The sequence below is a fragment of the Larus michahellis genome, chromosome 9, assembly GCF_964199755.1.
Source record: "Larus michahellis chromosome 9, bLarMic1.1, whole genome shotgun sequence".
Taxonomy (NCBI): Eukaryota; Metazoa; Chordata; class Aves; order Charadriiformes; family Laridae; genus Larus; species Larus michahellis.
In genome coordinates, this window is record NC_133904.1 from 2,893,281 (window position 1) to 2,907,081 (window position 13,801).

The window sequence follows — 13,801 nt, forward strand, 5'->3', positions numbered from 1 at the left end:
GTAACCAGTACAAGAGTCTCAAAGCTTATGCTTTCTCTACTGTTCTGAAGATCGTATCCGAAAGGAGAGGAAAATGGGGAACTCGCTTGTTTCCTGCTGGCCATCAGCTTGTGTGCCTCTTTTGTGGAAGGGATTTCTGCTGTGTCTGGTTTTCTTTTAGTAGGATACATATAGGTGCCACTTGCTCAGATAATCTCAACACAGAGAGTAAGCTGCGTTGAGCTTACGTTACACTAAGTTAAAATATGTTTAAGCAAATTTAAGCTTCAATTTTTATGCCTCTGCAGAGGGGTTAATAAAGCACTCGTAGGGAAGTGTTTTCCTCCACTGTCTGAGTGCTGTGGATCTGAGAGCAAGCTGTGGAGAGGGCTCAGTGAGAGGACTTAGCAGATGGTACATGCGTGATGTTGATGAAGGAAGAATACAGAGAGAAAACTGTACTTTTCTTAACTTGTGGAAAAAACTTAATTAGTACATCTGTAAAACGAGGAAATTAATCCCTAAAATTACCCTATAAACTCTCTCTCTTACAATTTGCGTTAACCTTTTTTCTCAAAGTAGTTAAATAAGTTCTCATTGCCAAAGTTAGGAGGAGGGTGAAGAGGAAGCTGAGGTAGTTGCATGTCCCAGTTATTCAGGTCTGGTTTTGTCCGTAGTGATTTTTCTAGCTACTGTTTTTCTGCCAGAAAGAGTCTCTAACCTGAGTAGTTCCAGTACCATCTGTATCTGATGACTGAGCTGGTAAATCCAAATTCTCTCCAGATACAAATTGGCACAGTGAACTCAGTGGACTTCAGCCATTTACACCATTAGAGACTTTGGCCCTTACATCTTCTTTGCCTTCCTTCTACCTAAGATACTCCCTCGCAGCCCCTGAGTTCTTTGTGGGTTTGCTCTGCCTGATGTATTTATGAATGTTCCTCTCGGCTTTATGACAGATATTTTACACAGTGCTCTGTTACTGTAAGCCAGGTCCTTTTATCCTTAATGAACAATTTCCTGGGAAAAAAAAAGAAAGAAACAAACAATGGATAAAGTAGGTCGTGGAGACAGCAGAGTCAAGAGCTTTGCATAGTGATGTAAAATTAAATAAGGCTGGGGTCGTGTTCTCATTTATCTCTCCAGTTATTGCTCTAACACTGTCTGTGGTGGTTCCTGGAAAGGTGAGGATATTTTGGGACACTGTTGGGATCTGCTGGGAATTTCGGCCACAGTCTCCTCTTCCCTCTGCTCTGCAGAGATGAGAAAACAAGCACAGAACTGTAAGACCTGGATGTTATGAAAAAGCATTTGTGGGTGCTGCTATTGCCCGTCTCAAGCCCTGGAGATCCATCTGGGTGAAGGTGCAGTTGGCTGCTGCTCTGTAGCTGAATGAAGACTATTCGTGGTGCCTGTCTTTGGTGATATATCTTGAAGGTCTACAGTCAGTGGTGTGTGGTCAGTAGATGCATGTCTAAGTCTAGATTGCAGAGACATTTTGTTTCTTGAAGTGCCCCCTATTCCCGAGCCCCACAGTCAGCCCTGTAGGCACAGCACTCCCCCTTTCTGCTTCACAGCTGGGTTCATGGGGGAATCAGGGCATGGAAAAGGATTTGGTGCGTGTCTGAGCGTTGCCTTGACATGGCGTCAGGCCTTTGCTAGGACATAAACCTGACCTCACGTTTTAATACACATCTTGAGCTTCCTTTAGAGGTGTTTTGGGAGCCTAGGTTTAGGCACTTAAAGTAGGTGCCTTCTTACCAGCGCCACGTGTGGCCAGCTGGTGGATAGTTCTGAAGCAATAATTCTGCAGCGTGTCCGTTCATAGCAGTGACCAGCAGTAATCGCAAAGACCTTGTTCACCACACCATGACCTTCTCCATGGCATCAGCTTTCTGTCCTAGAGAAGGGCATATCTGTTCAGCCTATTTTCCGTGTTGGGTGCCTAAACCTAAGAGCTTATAGCCTTTTCTAGGCACCTGAGTAACTGGCCTGATTCTCAGATAGGCAGAGATTTGTGTATGCTCTGAAAATAAATTACGTGGACTTCTAACTTCAGGCTTTTAGCTTTGACATGATTGAACCAAATACCATTTCTGCAGTATTGATAGTGTTCCAGATATGCCCTGTAAGAAGCACAGGAAAGCACAAAGGGTTATTGCAGCTTCTGGGGAGACCTCATATTTCAAGTAAAATTGGCAGTTTTTAAGTGGCCACTCTAATTCTTAAGCCATTAGAAATCTAAGAATTGGTTTCACGTTTATCTTGTATTTAGCAGACATTCATAGAAAAAGTTATATTCTGTATGGGCCAGTCAATGTTTTTAATAGCTATGGAGTTAAAAAATTTTAGATTAAGATTTCAAGAGGCTGAGAGGGAAATTGAATGCAGGAAGAGAACATCTGAGTTCTGTTGTAACAGAGAATGCCAGGGAGGATAAAGCACCCAGAGGAGAACAGATGAAGATACATGCTATTGGGCCAGTGGGGTTAGTAAAGGTATAGATGCAGAAGAAGCAAACTTTATTTCTTAACCGTCTTATGAAAAACTGAAGATAAAAAGCTTTGCCCTGCCTGCAGCATTTCTTGAAAATACATGTTTAGTTTCAGTGTTCATTTTATTCCAGTGTTCGGTTTAATTTTATTTGGATTACTATCTTCAAAGTTCAAGGCATTCACCAACTTTAAAGCCAAATTGGAAAAAACTGAATCTGGATTCTCTGTGCAGCTCCAAGGCTTGCAAATCAGCCTTCTCCCATAAATACTGCACCGTTTCTGGAAAAGAAGAGACGGGTCTTTAAATGAAATATGAGATGTAGCATTGGGATGTGATAGTACTGCTGTAGATCAACAGCCATCAATCTGTGTTACTTAATTTGTCCCTGGCTCAGCTGTTCACTGTACTTGGGACTTTTTTGCTGTTTGTTTCATTTTATTTTCCTCTGAGATAAATGGAGACAAAAAGAAGGGGCCTATTGTTCTTGACAAATAGAAGTAATTTTTTAAAACATAACCGTAAAGGATATTCTGCATTTTCAAATAGCACTTTTTTTTCTGACTTTCACAGCACTTTCACAGAATCATACTTAATTTATTTCACTGCACGTATGTTGAACATCCTTATATTTCATTGCTTGTTACTCCCATTTTCATATCAACTTCACATGCACTCTTTAAATGCTGTAAAAAAAAATCTGTTGGAGTAAACGATTGGGGTTTTTTAGTTAAGTATTTAGAAACATATTATTCCTCATCCGCGCATGCCTGTAACACTTAGGTTGCTTTATTTATCCTGGGTGTTCTGAGGATACAAGGTCTTTGTTGCTCTAAGTGTCTAAGGAAGCATATGCTGTAATTGTTTGACATCTTGAACATGGATTAGGTGGGTGGCTCTATGTAAGCAAGCTAACTCGAGTTCTCAGGAGATCAGCTTTTTGATGTGTGTCAGCTTCCTTTCTCTTCTGAAGTAATGTATGTGAAGGAATATCTGAAATATGCATGGGATGGTGAATATAAATATACTGTTAAATCAGGAGAGAATGTGAGTCCCCACACAGTTTCCACATCTTTAAAATTCCACTATGCAAGCAGACTGGGATGAGTACAGGGGAGCCTACAGCACTGGCTGGCTTCCTCTGCCACCCCCTTACGGCAGCGGTCAGATGGTGGGGTCAGGGCAGGGCGGTTGAGCGGGCGAATGCATGAAGTCGCTCTGTCTGACTTTCCTTGTTTACCATGTTTTAATTGAGAGGCTTCAGATACGACTGCCCCAGGAGGATTTCTTAGCTTGCAGGATGTCGTCTTCTGTTGAAATACTGCAGGGTACCAGGATTTTGCCTTTCAAGCCTGCCAACGCCGACGTGTTTTTGGCAGAAAGTGCCAGTGGAATGTCAGCCATCTCCCTGTCCTAAGTGGCAGGGCTTGGAAGACCACTTCAGGGCTTAGGCACTACAAGGAACACTAACGTTTCAGTGGGCTTGAGTTTGGATTAATAACTTCAAGGGCCAAATGTTCAAAGGGCTGGCTTCCAATTTTACGCTGGTAGTTGAGTACAAGTACAAAATTATGTGCAGAAAATCACAGATAATTTTTTTTCCAAGCTGACCTTTCTGAAAAGGAGCCAGCAATTATCTGGATTTGGGCACTGTTTCAGCAATGTTTTTAGGTGTTGTTAATGTAATATTTTCATTATATTTCTGCTGGACTATTGATTAAGTATTCAATTATTTAAGAAAAAGAGATTTAGTATTGTAACAAATGGTCACTTTTTGGATTGGTACATATGCTTTGCACAAGCATGTGCGGATAACGAGTTTGTGTAAGTACTGATAAAATAAGAGTGTCTGCGTTTCTTTGTGTGTTGATGTTGATCTTATAGAGTGGATGGATAATGCCAAATATGCTTATTCTTAAAGCATCTGGCAGGTTGGTCAGTCCTCTTCGCCTGTTTCCTGTGGAAGAAACTGAGACATTGAGAATTTGTATGGCCTAAAATTCCCCTGAAGTTTCCAGGCCCTGTGTTGTATGGTGGTTCGGTGCCCCTGAAGGCTCAGAGCTAGCCTACAGAAAATACTGGATGCAGAACTTGGGTGGAATTGGAGCTACCTCAGCGTGGCCAACTTTGCTAACCCAGTGTCATGCCTTAAGTCCTTGACAGTGTGATTTAAACTCAGGTCCTCTGAATCCTAAATACAGACACCAGCCTTCATCTTGATAAAGATATTTCATCAGCCATAACTAAACTAATTGCCTAGATTTCTTGCCTAGTGGCGTGTCTCTGTGGTACTTTGATGCAGTTTTCCTCTGAGAGCACTGAAGGAACAATCCTGAGCTTCCAAAAATAATGTCTGATAGATTGAGAAGAGCGTACTTCGTTATTCCTGCTTTGCTGTAGCCAAGCTCCCAATGACTCCAGAGGAAGTCGGTTTATAAGAGCGCTTAGCACTGAAGCAGATGTTAAGACTTCATAAGATATCCATGAAACTGTAGCAATGTTCACTGTAGCAATTGCAACTCAGACTGATATATTTTAGAGCTTAGAAATTTAAAGCAACTTAAGAGATCTGGATATTCAGTTCCTGTTAAAATCAGCCCCCTCCCCCCAGTCTTGGAAAACTGAGCAACTGTGGTTCGGAGAATAGGAGGGAGAGTCATGGGGACACTCTAGTAGTTAGGAGCGGGCGATGCGTTTATCCCATCTTTAAAAGAAAGCCTCTAAAATTCCATCTTGGGAAATGGAATTACATCCTTTATTTGTACTGAACAGCACCTGCTTTGCTGAATGATGTAGCAGAGGTGGCTGCTGCTAAGACTAAGCAAACAGGACTCAGGATTCAGCTCTTTGTACTTTTTCTTAATGGCTTCCTTGTAAAGTCTGAAAATCTTTAAATTTTGCTTTTATTCTTTTATTTCCCAAGTAATGTTAATTACAGAAAATACCATGGAATTGTTTAATTTGTTGCATTCCCAATATTCAGTATAATTTCAGTCATGAACTTTGGTTGAGTAGCGGAGGAGCACGGTTAACTTCATAGAGAACACAGAATACTTCTATCCTGAAAAGTTAAGGTTCTTGCTTATATTTATTGACATTACCCTTATGGCTAGAAGGGCAAAGTTGGAACAAGCTTGTCTCCATTGTATGACCCCAAGTGTGAGGTAAGAAAGATCCTAGTTTTTTTACATCTTGTCGGTTTGTTCCTAGTTTGTGCCACTGCTGGGATTGGCCTCTTCAAGGAACTGAACGGTACAAACTGGTCCGGCGCCGTGAGCCTTCACAGGGTACTGGGCAAAAGCGGTTGCCCTGTCCTGGTCAGCTCTGTTTTGCCACTTGTCTATGTCACCTCCAGGTGACAGGAGACTTAGGTCTGAAATGGTATCAGGGATATTTGTGAATAGTAGTGACTTCTGTATCTACTCCAAGCGTTTCCAGCTATGGAGCTGCCTTCTTGAAATCGCAGGCAGAGCTGCACACAAACCTTAAAGAGAGCAGTGCTTAAGGAGAATGTGGGAAAGCTGAACGTGTGACTGACAGCACGGGGTTTGTAGCAGAAATCATAGGCCAGTTGTTTTGCGCTGCATGTGAGGGATAATAATTTGCCCTCAGTACAACGACTCCTAGAGGCTTAAATAGACCCTGTTAACTGAAATACCATCTTTTGTTAACAGAGGCAGCTTCTCGTCTACTGTCTTCCCGCATTAATCATGTAAGTTGTCAGTAGAAGGAACCCAGAAACCCAGTGCATAGTCTGGTGTCTCTGCCAGTTCTTCTACCACTTGGATTTCTCTGTGCTCAGATGACAAGAATCACATTCTCTGTGCTTTTGTATTCAGTACCTGGTCCTTCCTGGAAGTGTTTATCTGTCTAAAACAGCTTTAAATTTTAATTCAGAACAAAACCAAACCACAACCTTGGTAATATTTCTGTTGGTAATATTCTGTCCGCAAGAGTTTTTAGAGGTGGCTAGTGAGTTTGAGTGGCTTACTTCTTGGCTGCCCAGATTAAAACAACCTGTTTCTTAGCATGCGTTCTGAGTTCCGCGTATTATTCAGTCCTTTCACGGTAACTCAAGTTATTAATCATAAATGGAGGCATCCAAAAAATCCTGATCAGTTTTGAAACTCATGGCCTCATTTAGCTTTCATAACAGCTTGTTTCTAACAAAATCTGATGTAGAGCCAAATGAAGTGTGTGTTTGAATGATCCCTTGCCTAAACTATCATGAAAATTTCAGATGGGATGAGAAGGAGGAATGCCATAGAGGGCAGCTTGTTGGAAGCTTGCTACTACTCAGAGACTAAAATAGTGTAATCAGCAAACACTCAGTCACTTTAATGCTTCTTCAGTGAAATCCAACTTTTTGTTTTCTGGCTTAACTCTCTCTTGCATTTTCCTTAATCACTTACATACAAATACTAGAATACATTTTAATTTTGGTGCATCTAGATTTTCCTATTTGGTAGAAACTATAATTAAAAACAGAATTAGGGAACCTCTTGATAAAGACAATACTTTTATGAAGAATCAACATGGCTTTGTAGAGGCTTCATAAATTGTTAAAGCTCTTTGAAGTAAACATGTGGATCAAGAAGATTCAGTTAGATTTCCAGAAGGCTTTTGCAATGTCTTCTATCCAACTTCCTGAAAGAAACTGAACTTGGGATATTACAGAAGAAAAAGTCTGTATGTAAACTCAAGTGTTGTTTATATAATAGGAAACAAAGGCTGAGAATCAATGATTGATTTCTAGCAGAGGAGCAAGGAGCCGTCAAGTGAAATTGAGGAGGCAGAAAAACAAGGGAAGTATTTCATACAGTACATGGCTAAGATGTGAGACCATCACAGGGTGTTGTTGACGCTGAAATTTGCACATAGGGGGTTGAAATTTACATTAACGCCTCAAAAATGATTAGACAAATTATTCGAATAGAATCTATCAAATGCTATTAAACACAAAGATACTTCTCATGACCGAGGAAGTCAAAGTTGCAAATTGCTGGAGGCTAGAAGGGTCTAAAGGCATGTGTTACTACCAGCCGTTTTCTTACACTCTTTCCTTGACAGTTGTTATTGACCGAAAGCAGGGTACTGATCTTTGGTCTCATATAGCACAAATATCTTATGATATGTAATTTATAATGGTTTATCTCATTTCTCTCGTAATTTGTTTCCACTCCGCCAAACACACTTGCTTTGACCCATTATGTTTTCTGTTTTTCTATTGATTGCTCACAGGGCCAAGCAACTTCCGAAGAGCTTTCTTCTGCTATCCTGGTAACGTGCTGTGTGTCTGCCTGTGCTGATGGTCTGTAAAAACAGGATCCATTAGGAATTTTCAGCACTTTGAGGTAAGACTTTTTAACATGGCTCTTTGTTATATGCATTGCATGGAAGCTTGTGAGAAAAATTCAGACTAGGTTAATCAACTGCGTATACATTTAGACATCTAAAGGAATGCTCTTCAAAAGTATATAAGGATTTAAGAATATTGCATGCTAGTGCAAGACTCTTCTGTCAATGTTTTCCGTAATTGCAGCTGGACACCAAATTAATTTTTTGCCTGGTTCAGAACTCATTTCATCCCAAATTGAGACAAAAGCATTTAATTTAGAACTTTGTCATGGAGAGAAAATTCTGTTTGAATTTCATGTCAAAGTCACGTTATGAAATATTTTGTGACAGAAATGTAAAAATGAAATGTTTCACTACTACTGCCCCTGAACAGGAAAGTCTCTAATGGTCATTTTTAGTTGAAGTTTCTAGTCTGTGGTTTTGGTTTTGTTTTTATTTTTTCTCCCAGATACTTAAAGTATACACTAGTCCTCTTTCACAAGAATATTACCGAAGCCAGGTCCTCAGCACCTAGAGAAAGCTTTAGAGGATATATTCTCCATCCAGCAAGGATTCTTTGGGACCTTACCTTATTTTCTTTGCACATAGGTCCAATCTTGTGGGGTGCTGTCGTCCTCAGTTTGTGTTGTATAAACTGCAAAAGAAAGTAACAAACCTGCTTTTGTCTACACTCTCAGGTACTTCATCCAGTTTAAATGATCTTCTGCATCTTCTGATCTCCTTGCAAACCCCAGCACAGTTTCCTCAACAAAGGTTTTTGTAAAGTGAATCCACAGACAAATAAATCAATGACTTGCCACCTACTAGTTTTTCTATAGCTAAGATTTGGGGCTTAACAGTGAAAGTGCGTTTCCTTTCTTTTGTGATGGAACCAGTGACCTGTATCAATATTGTAGGTGAAGTACTGAAATTTATTCAAAAGGAGCAAGGCATGTGAAAATGGCTTAATGAGGAACAGATACCTAACCTAATCAGTTATAATTCCAGAGAGTGAGACACTTGTCAAAAATCACCAGATTGTATTTTGGATTGAAAGACCCTCTTTCTTGCCAAATTGTACCTAAATTGACTTCTTTCACTCCTGAAAAGAAAAATCAGGCCTGGAGAGACAAGAAGTTCAAGACCATTTAGGGCCTGCACAGAGAACCTGTGTGTCATTTATTTTCTTGCTAAGCTCAAAATGCTGCCTGTCCTCGGGAGAGTGGCAGTGGCAGACGCTGGAGAGGTTTATATAATTTGGCTTTAACTTTAATAAAGTTACAGGCATTGTCCTGCTGAAAGGCTGATGCCGCCTCCTTGGAGAGTATGTACCAAACGTTAAATGCAATGCAAAACTGGAGTATATATAACGCTGAGCAATAAAAGCTGTAAAAAACCCGTGTTAGATGTCATTACTGGATTCTTTTTTGATGTTGGTTTTTAATATATGTGCTCCTATTTTTAGAGTTTTATTCTGAATCTTGTAATAGCAACCATTCCATTTTGATATGAGGTCTTTTCTATTAACAGTGATCAAAGTGAAATATTTCATTTGAGTTACAAAAAGAGACATTTGAGATGAATGGGGTTCTGCTGTATTTGGAGAGTTGGATGTTTCTGATATACGATCTGACTTACAAAGTTAGAAAATTAATTGCACGAAGTGGTTCATTTATAAACAGGTAATAAAATACCATTAACATAAAAAGTTTGGAAAACAATTTTAAACCTCTTTAAAATACATTGTAAACAAATATTCTGTGTGCTAGTAAGGCTTATACATAATTCTTTTGGTGTTTTTTTGGTTCTAAAACTAAACTGATACATTGTTTTCTTAAGAACAAATTGAGATCTCTGAGAATTCAAATGGAGCGCTGCTTTAGTTGAATGAGAAAAGGCTCATTCTCTTTCGGTAGAAGACAGGCTGTCTTTCTACCTTTAACTAATGTAAGGATAAACCCAGGCTCTTGATGTTCTCAAGAAGTTACACTGAGCACAGAACCATGTTTTGATTTAACCCCCCCCCCCCTTGAGGATTTTATTTCCTTCAGCAGTTTTGCCTTGCTCGTGCTTTGACCATTTCTGTTGGTGAGAAGCAGGCTTTCCTCTAGTCCCGTTTGTTCAGTGTCGCCATGTACCAAAGGAGTAGAGAATGAACAAAGGGGGTAAATTGCAACCTGGAAATACAGTGCTCAGTAGAACTTGTCCTCTGTAATGTGGTGTTATTCAAATGGTAGCCAGTGTAATACTGTCATAGGCATCTTGTGAAGATACTTCAGTTAAAGGGCTGTCTGTCATTTTGTTGAGCCTGATATTTGGTGGTACATGTTACGTTAAAAGAAAGCTCACTTCTACTCTCAAAAAAGCTCTCAGTTTTTGACCATTAGGTTTGTTGGACTTCTGTCCCGAGGTCAGCCACTCAAGACACTTTTCCTCCACGGAGAGGTAGTGTCTAGGACAAGCGTAGCGACTGTCTTTTCAGTAAACAGAACCTCTCTCTCATGCCCTTTTCTCATCAGCCCTCTTAATTTCCAGTGTAAGCTTTTGCATTGTTGCCGTGGGACTCTGAAACAGCCTGCAGGTAGAGAATGGTCACTCATAGACTTAAATCCATTTCATGAGGAACATTAACATTAAATCATGTTAATTAACATTAATATGACTTACATGGCTTAAGACCTATCTTTGGGTTTAGCAGAGCACTAGGAATAATTTAAAGGATGAGCTATTACTCCCATTGGGATCTTGACTTCAAATCCACTAAAGGCAATGGGTGTCCTTGGACTAGCTGAGAAGGCTTTGAATCAGGGGGTAATTTCAGATTAGCTTTTCTGGCTGCCCCTCTGCTCTTCATTCTGCTTTGTGATGACTTCTTTATGCTGGGCTCTCTATCAGTGCCATGCAGAGCAAACCCCTTAACATTCCTTTTGCTGTTCTGGACCGTGAGGCAATGAGCCATGTGTTTTTTAGACGATCCTATGAAGATTCAATCTATTTTTAGGGCAATCTTGTTGCCAGGAATAATATATGGGACTTTTGATTTGAATGGTGGATTATGTGACGATGTGAATGCCTAACATGGATATTTAAAAATATTTTTTACTGACTTAGCGTTTAATAGATTAACACCTCTAATGCAGTTACATTTAAAAGCACCTTTGTATTTCCTATCTTTTTTTTTTTTTTTTCTTCACTTTTGTCATTGAGGACCTCTAGGCAAACACCATGACTTTCGTTACAAAGCCCCAAATGAGCAATAAGTAGGTATGTCAGTACGTTTAATAGATGAACTGTAAGACAATCAAGAGACCACCTAATGAATTTTATACAATCTATTTCCAACTTCAATGCAAATATTTTTATTTCATGTTTAGTGTTCTGCATAATGTGACCCAATACACTGACCTCTGTCGTTCTAAGTGACTCCCCCCATGTAAGAGTGAAAAGTGAATTGATTTTCCTTCATTCATGTAATAAGCATACGTCTCAGATCTAGGCCACTATATTGACACACGTAAAACCCACTTAAATAAATCAAAGGGGGTATTTGGGTTTTCTTCCATGTGCCTGTAGGTTGATGGGGGGAATAGATTGTTTTAATACCTTGGTTGTTTATTTTGTCATTACAGACAGACAGCTGTAAAAATGTTCTTTGGAAGAATCATTGGGGCTATCGATGTCTTGGGTAGCTTAATCATCAAATTTATCAGTTCTAGTAGGTTTAAAAGTATAAATTCCTTTTAGAATGCATTTGCATTTTTAAAAAAATGTTCTATTTAGTTGATCTCTTTTTCAGGTTTTTCAGTTTGTAAATAACTCTACAGTATTTGGATTTGCACAAAAGTAAGTATGAAAATGTGTAGAAGGATGTTTTCTTCAAGATTGTCTTTAATGGCTATCGGTTCTTTTCTTTATCTAGATACAACGATGGTGGCACATATGCTGTTCAGGTGGATTCTAAAAGGACTTATTCTGTCTTTTCTGCTCAAAACTACTCTGTCCCTAAACCCAGACGATCCAAATGTTTGTAGTCATTGGGAAAGGTAATGTATAACGTGCTGTTTTTTGGGTTTTTTTCTGACTAGCCATTTCAGATTTTTATATTTAAAAGGAAAAATAAGAGCCATAATTTGCTAAATACCACCCTGTCTCACAAAAGAACATGGGTTTGCATGACAGAAATAGCACTTCTGAGTGCCTTTGAGGATTTGGATCATCCCAAAGAATTGTTTCTAAAACTTATAGCTAGAGACCGTACCCCTGTTGGCTCAGCTGTGCTTTGGAAAGCTCCTCCATGGTTTCAGCTAGAGGACTGCACAGGTCTATTTTCATTTATCATGGAGAGACCTAGAGAAATGGTGGCCTTGTTCTGTCTTGCTCTTTTCTGGTTGTTGTCATGCAAGACTGGTAGAGATTTCAACTAAATTTTAAGCCCTTCCTGCTGCAACATGCAGCTTCATTCTGTATGTCCTGAACTCTGTGGCTGTAGCTGCCAAACTCGTGTCTGCATCAAAGAGTATCTGCATGAAAGCACTGAGAATTAAAGGCCCTCGTAATTCTGTTCTCTCTGTTGTTACAGTGTCCTAATCCTAACAGTGGGTCTCTGCCGAACAGTTCTTATGAGTACACAGAAACCCACTAACTTCGATAGGTTCACATTCATGCAGGGTCTGTTTGCAGAGGCTGAAGTTCCTGTACTCTTAAGTTTAACTTGCTAAACCTCAGTTCTGTTCTGTGGTTTAGTTCCACACAAATATGAATTACTGTGCAGTTTAGCAAAATAAACCCCTTGACAAGAGCAAAAAATGAAATCATACTTTAATGGCACTGTGTTTTTATTTTAGAGGCCTTAATTAGAGAATTAACTGTTTGTAGGTAATGCAGCTGCAAAGACTGTACAGGAATAGGATTTTGCAGTCTGTGTTGTGAGGTGAAGTGCATTCAGAGCACAGGAATAAAATATTGATTTTGTCTGAAGAAAGTCAGCAACCTAGAGACCCAATCAAGGAGAAACAAAAATTAAATACCAAAATTGATTGGTTGTACTGACCAAGATGACTTTGTTACTTAGATGTTAATAAATCAAAGGGAAAAGATTTTTAGGGCAATTCCTGGATAACAAACGGGATCATAAAATAACAATCAAGATTCGTGAGTGCTTTTGCTTTACATTAATAATGAGCAATGTAAATATTTTACATTTCGGCATTAGTAAACTTAAAAACATTTTTGTCAAACCCACAAATTGTGATAGAGGGCAAAAGTAACATCTAGTAGAATCTTGGCTTGTCTAGAAGGGGCATGACAAGCAGGGCAGTAATAGTCCAATCTTCGATTTCAAGCCAATCAGACCCTCCAAGCAAATATTTTGGTATTCCCTTGCCGGTGCGATCTCACAGGGCTTAATCACATCAGCAGTGCCATTGATGAGAAGGAAATCACGTGGACGATTAAGACAATCGATATAATGAATGACTTGGAGGATCTAATTCCTGGGTCTTGACCTTGTCTAGAATGATTTCAGTATCATTCTCCAAAGATATTGTAGATCTGATAAAGTAGAGCTTGTTCCCAGATCAGAACCTGAGATTATGAGTCTCTTAAGCAGTGCGCACACTTACTATAGGGCAATACAACGTTCTAAAATGACTGACGCTAGCAAGTAAATGAAATCTGTGTTCCTGTATCATGTGAGAGGCCCAGGCACTTTAAATACAATCATAATAATTAATATAGTACCTGTTGCATGAATAAATAGTGTTTTGTGAAGGAGATTGCTGAATTATTAGTATTGTTGGAGCTCTGTGATTTCTAATCAATTTGCCCACTTTTTGTTTATATCCATTCATTTGTACAAAGGGAGGTAATTCCATTCGAAACGTACCACAGAGTGTTCCAAATCTAGACACCAGTTAACTCATGATACAATTTTAGTTAGTTCTGAGGTTATTTCTGCTGCAAATTAAGAGGATTAAACGTGTGCAACAGAAAA

At 39.4% G+C, this 13,801-nt stretch overlaps 1 protein-coding gene across 4 annotated transcripts in view; it reads left to right on the top strand.

Annotated features, from left to right (window-relative positions):
• The window catches only part of MEGF11 (multiple EGF like domains 11), a 292,780-nt gene that overhangs the window by 69,682 nt on the left and 209,297 nt on the right, over positions 1 to 13,801 (top strand). For all 4 annotated transcript variants that reach the window (XM_074600942.1, XM_074600944.1, XM_074600943.1 and 1 more), the window contains exons 2-3: positions 7,714 to 7,826; positions 11,729 to 11,852. In XM_074600942.1, coding sequence (XP_074457043.1) covers positions 11,737 to 11,852 — 116 coding nt within the window. In that variant the 5' untranslated portion in view covers positions 7,714 to 7,826; positions 11,729 to 11,736. The remainder of the gene's footprint in view (positions 1 to 7,713; positions 7,827 to 11,728; positions 11,853 to 13,801) is intronic.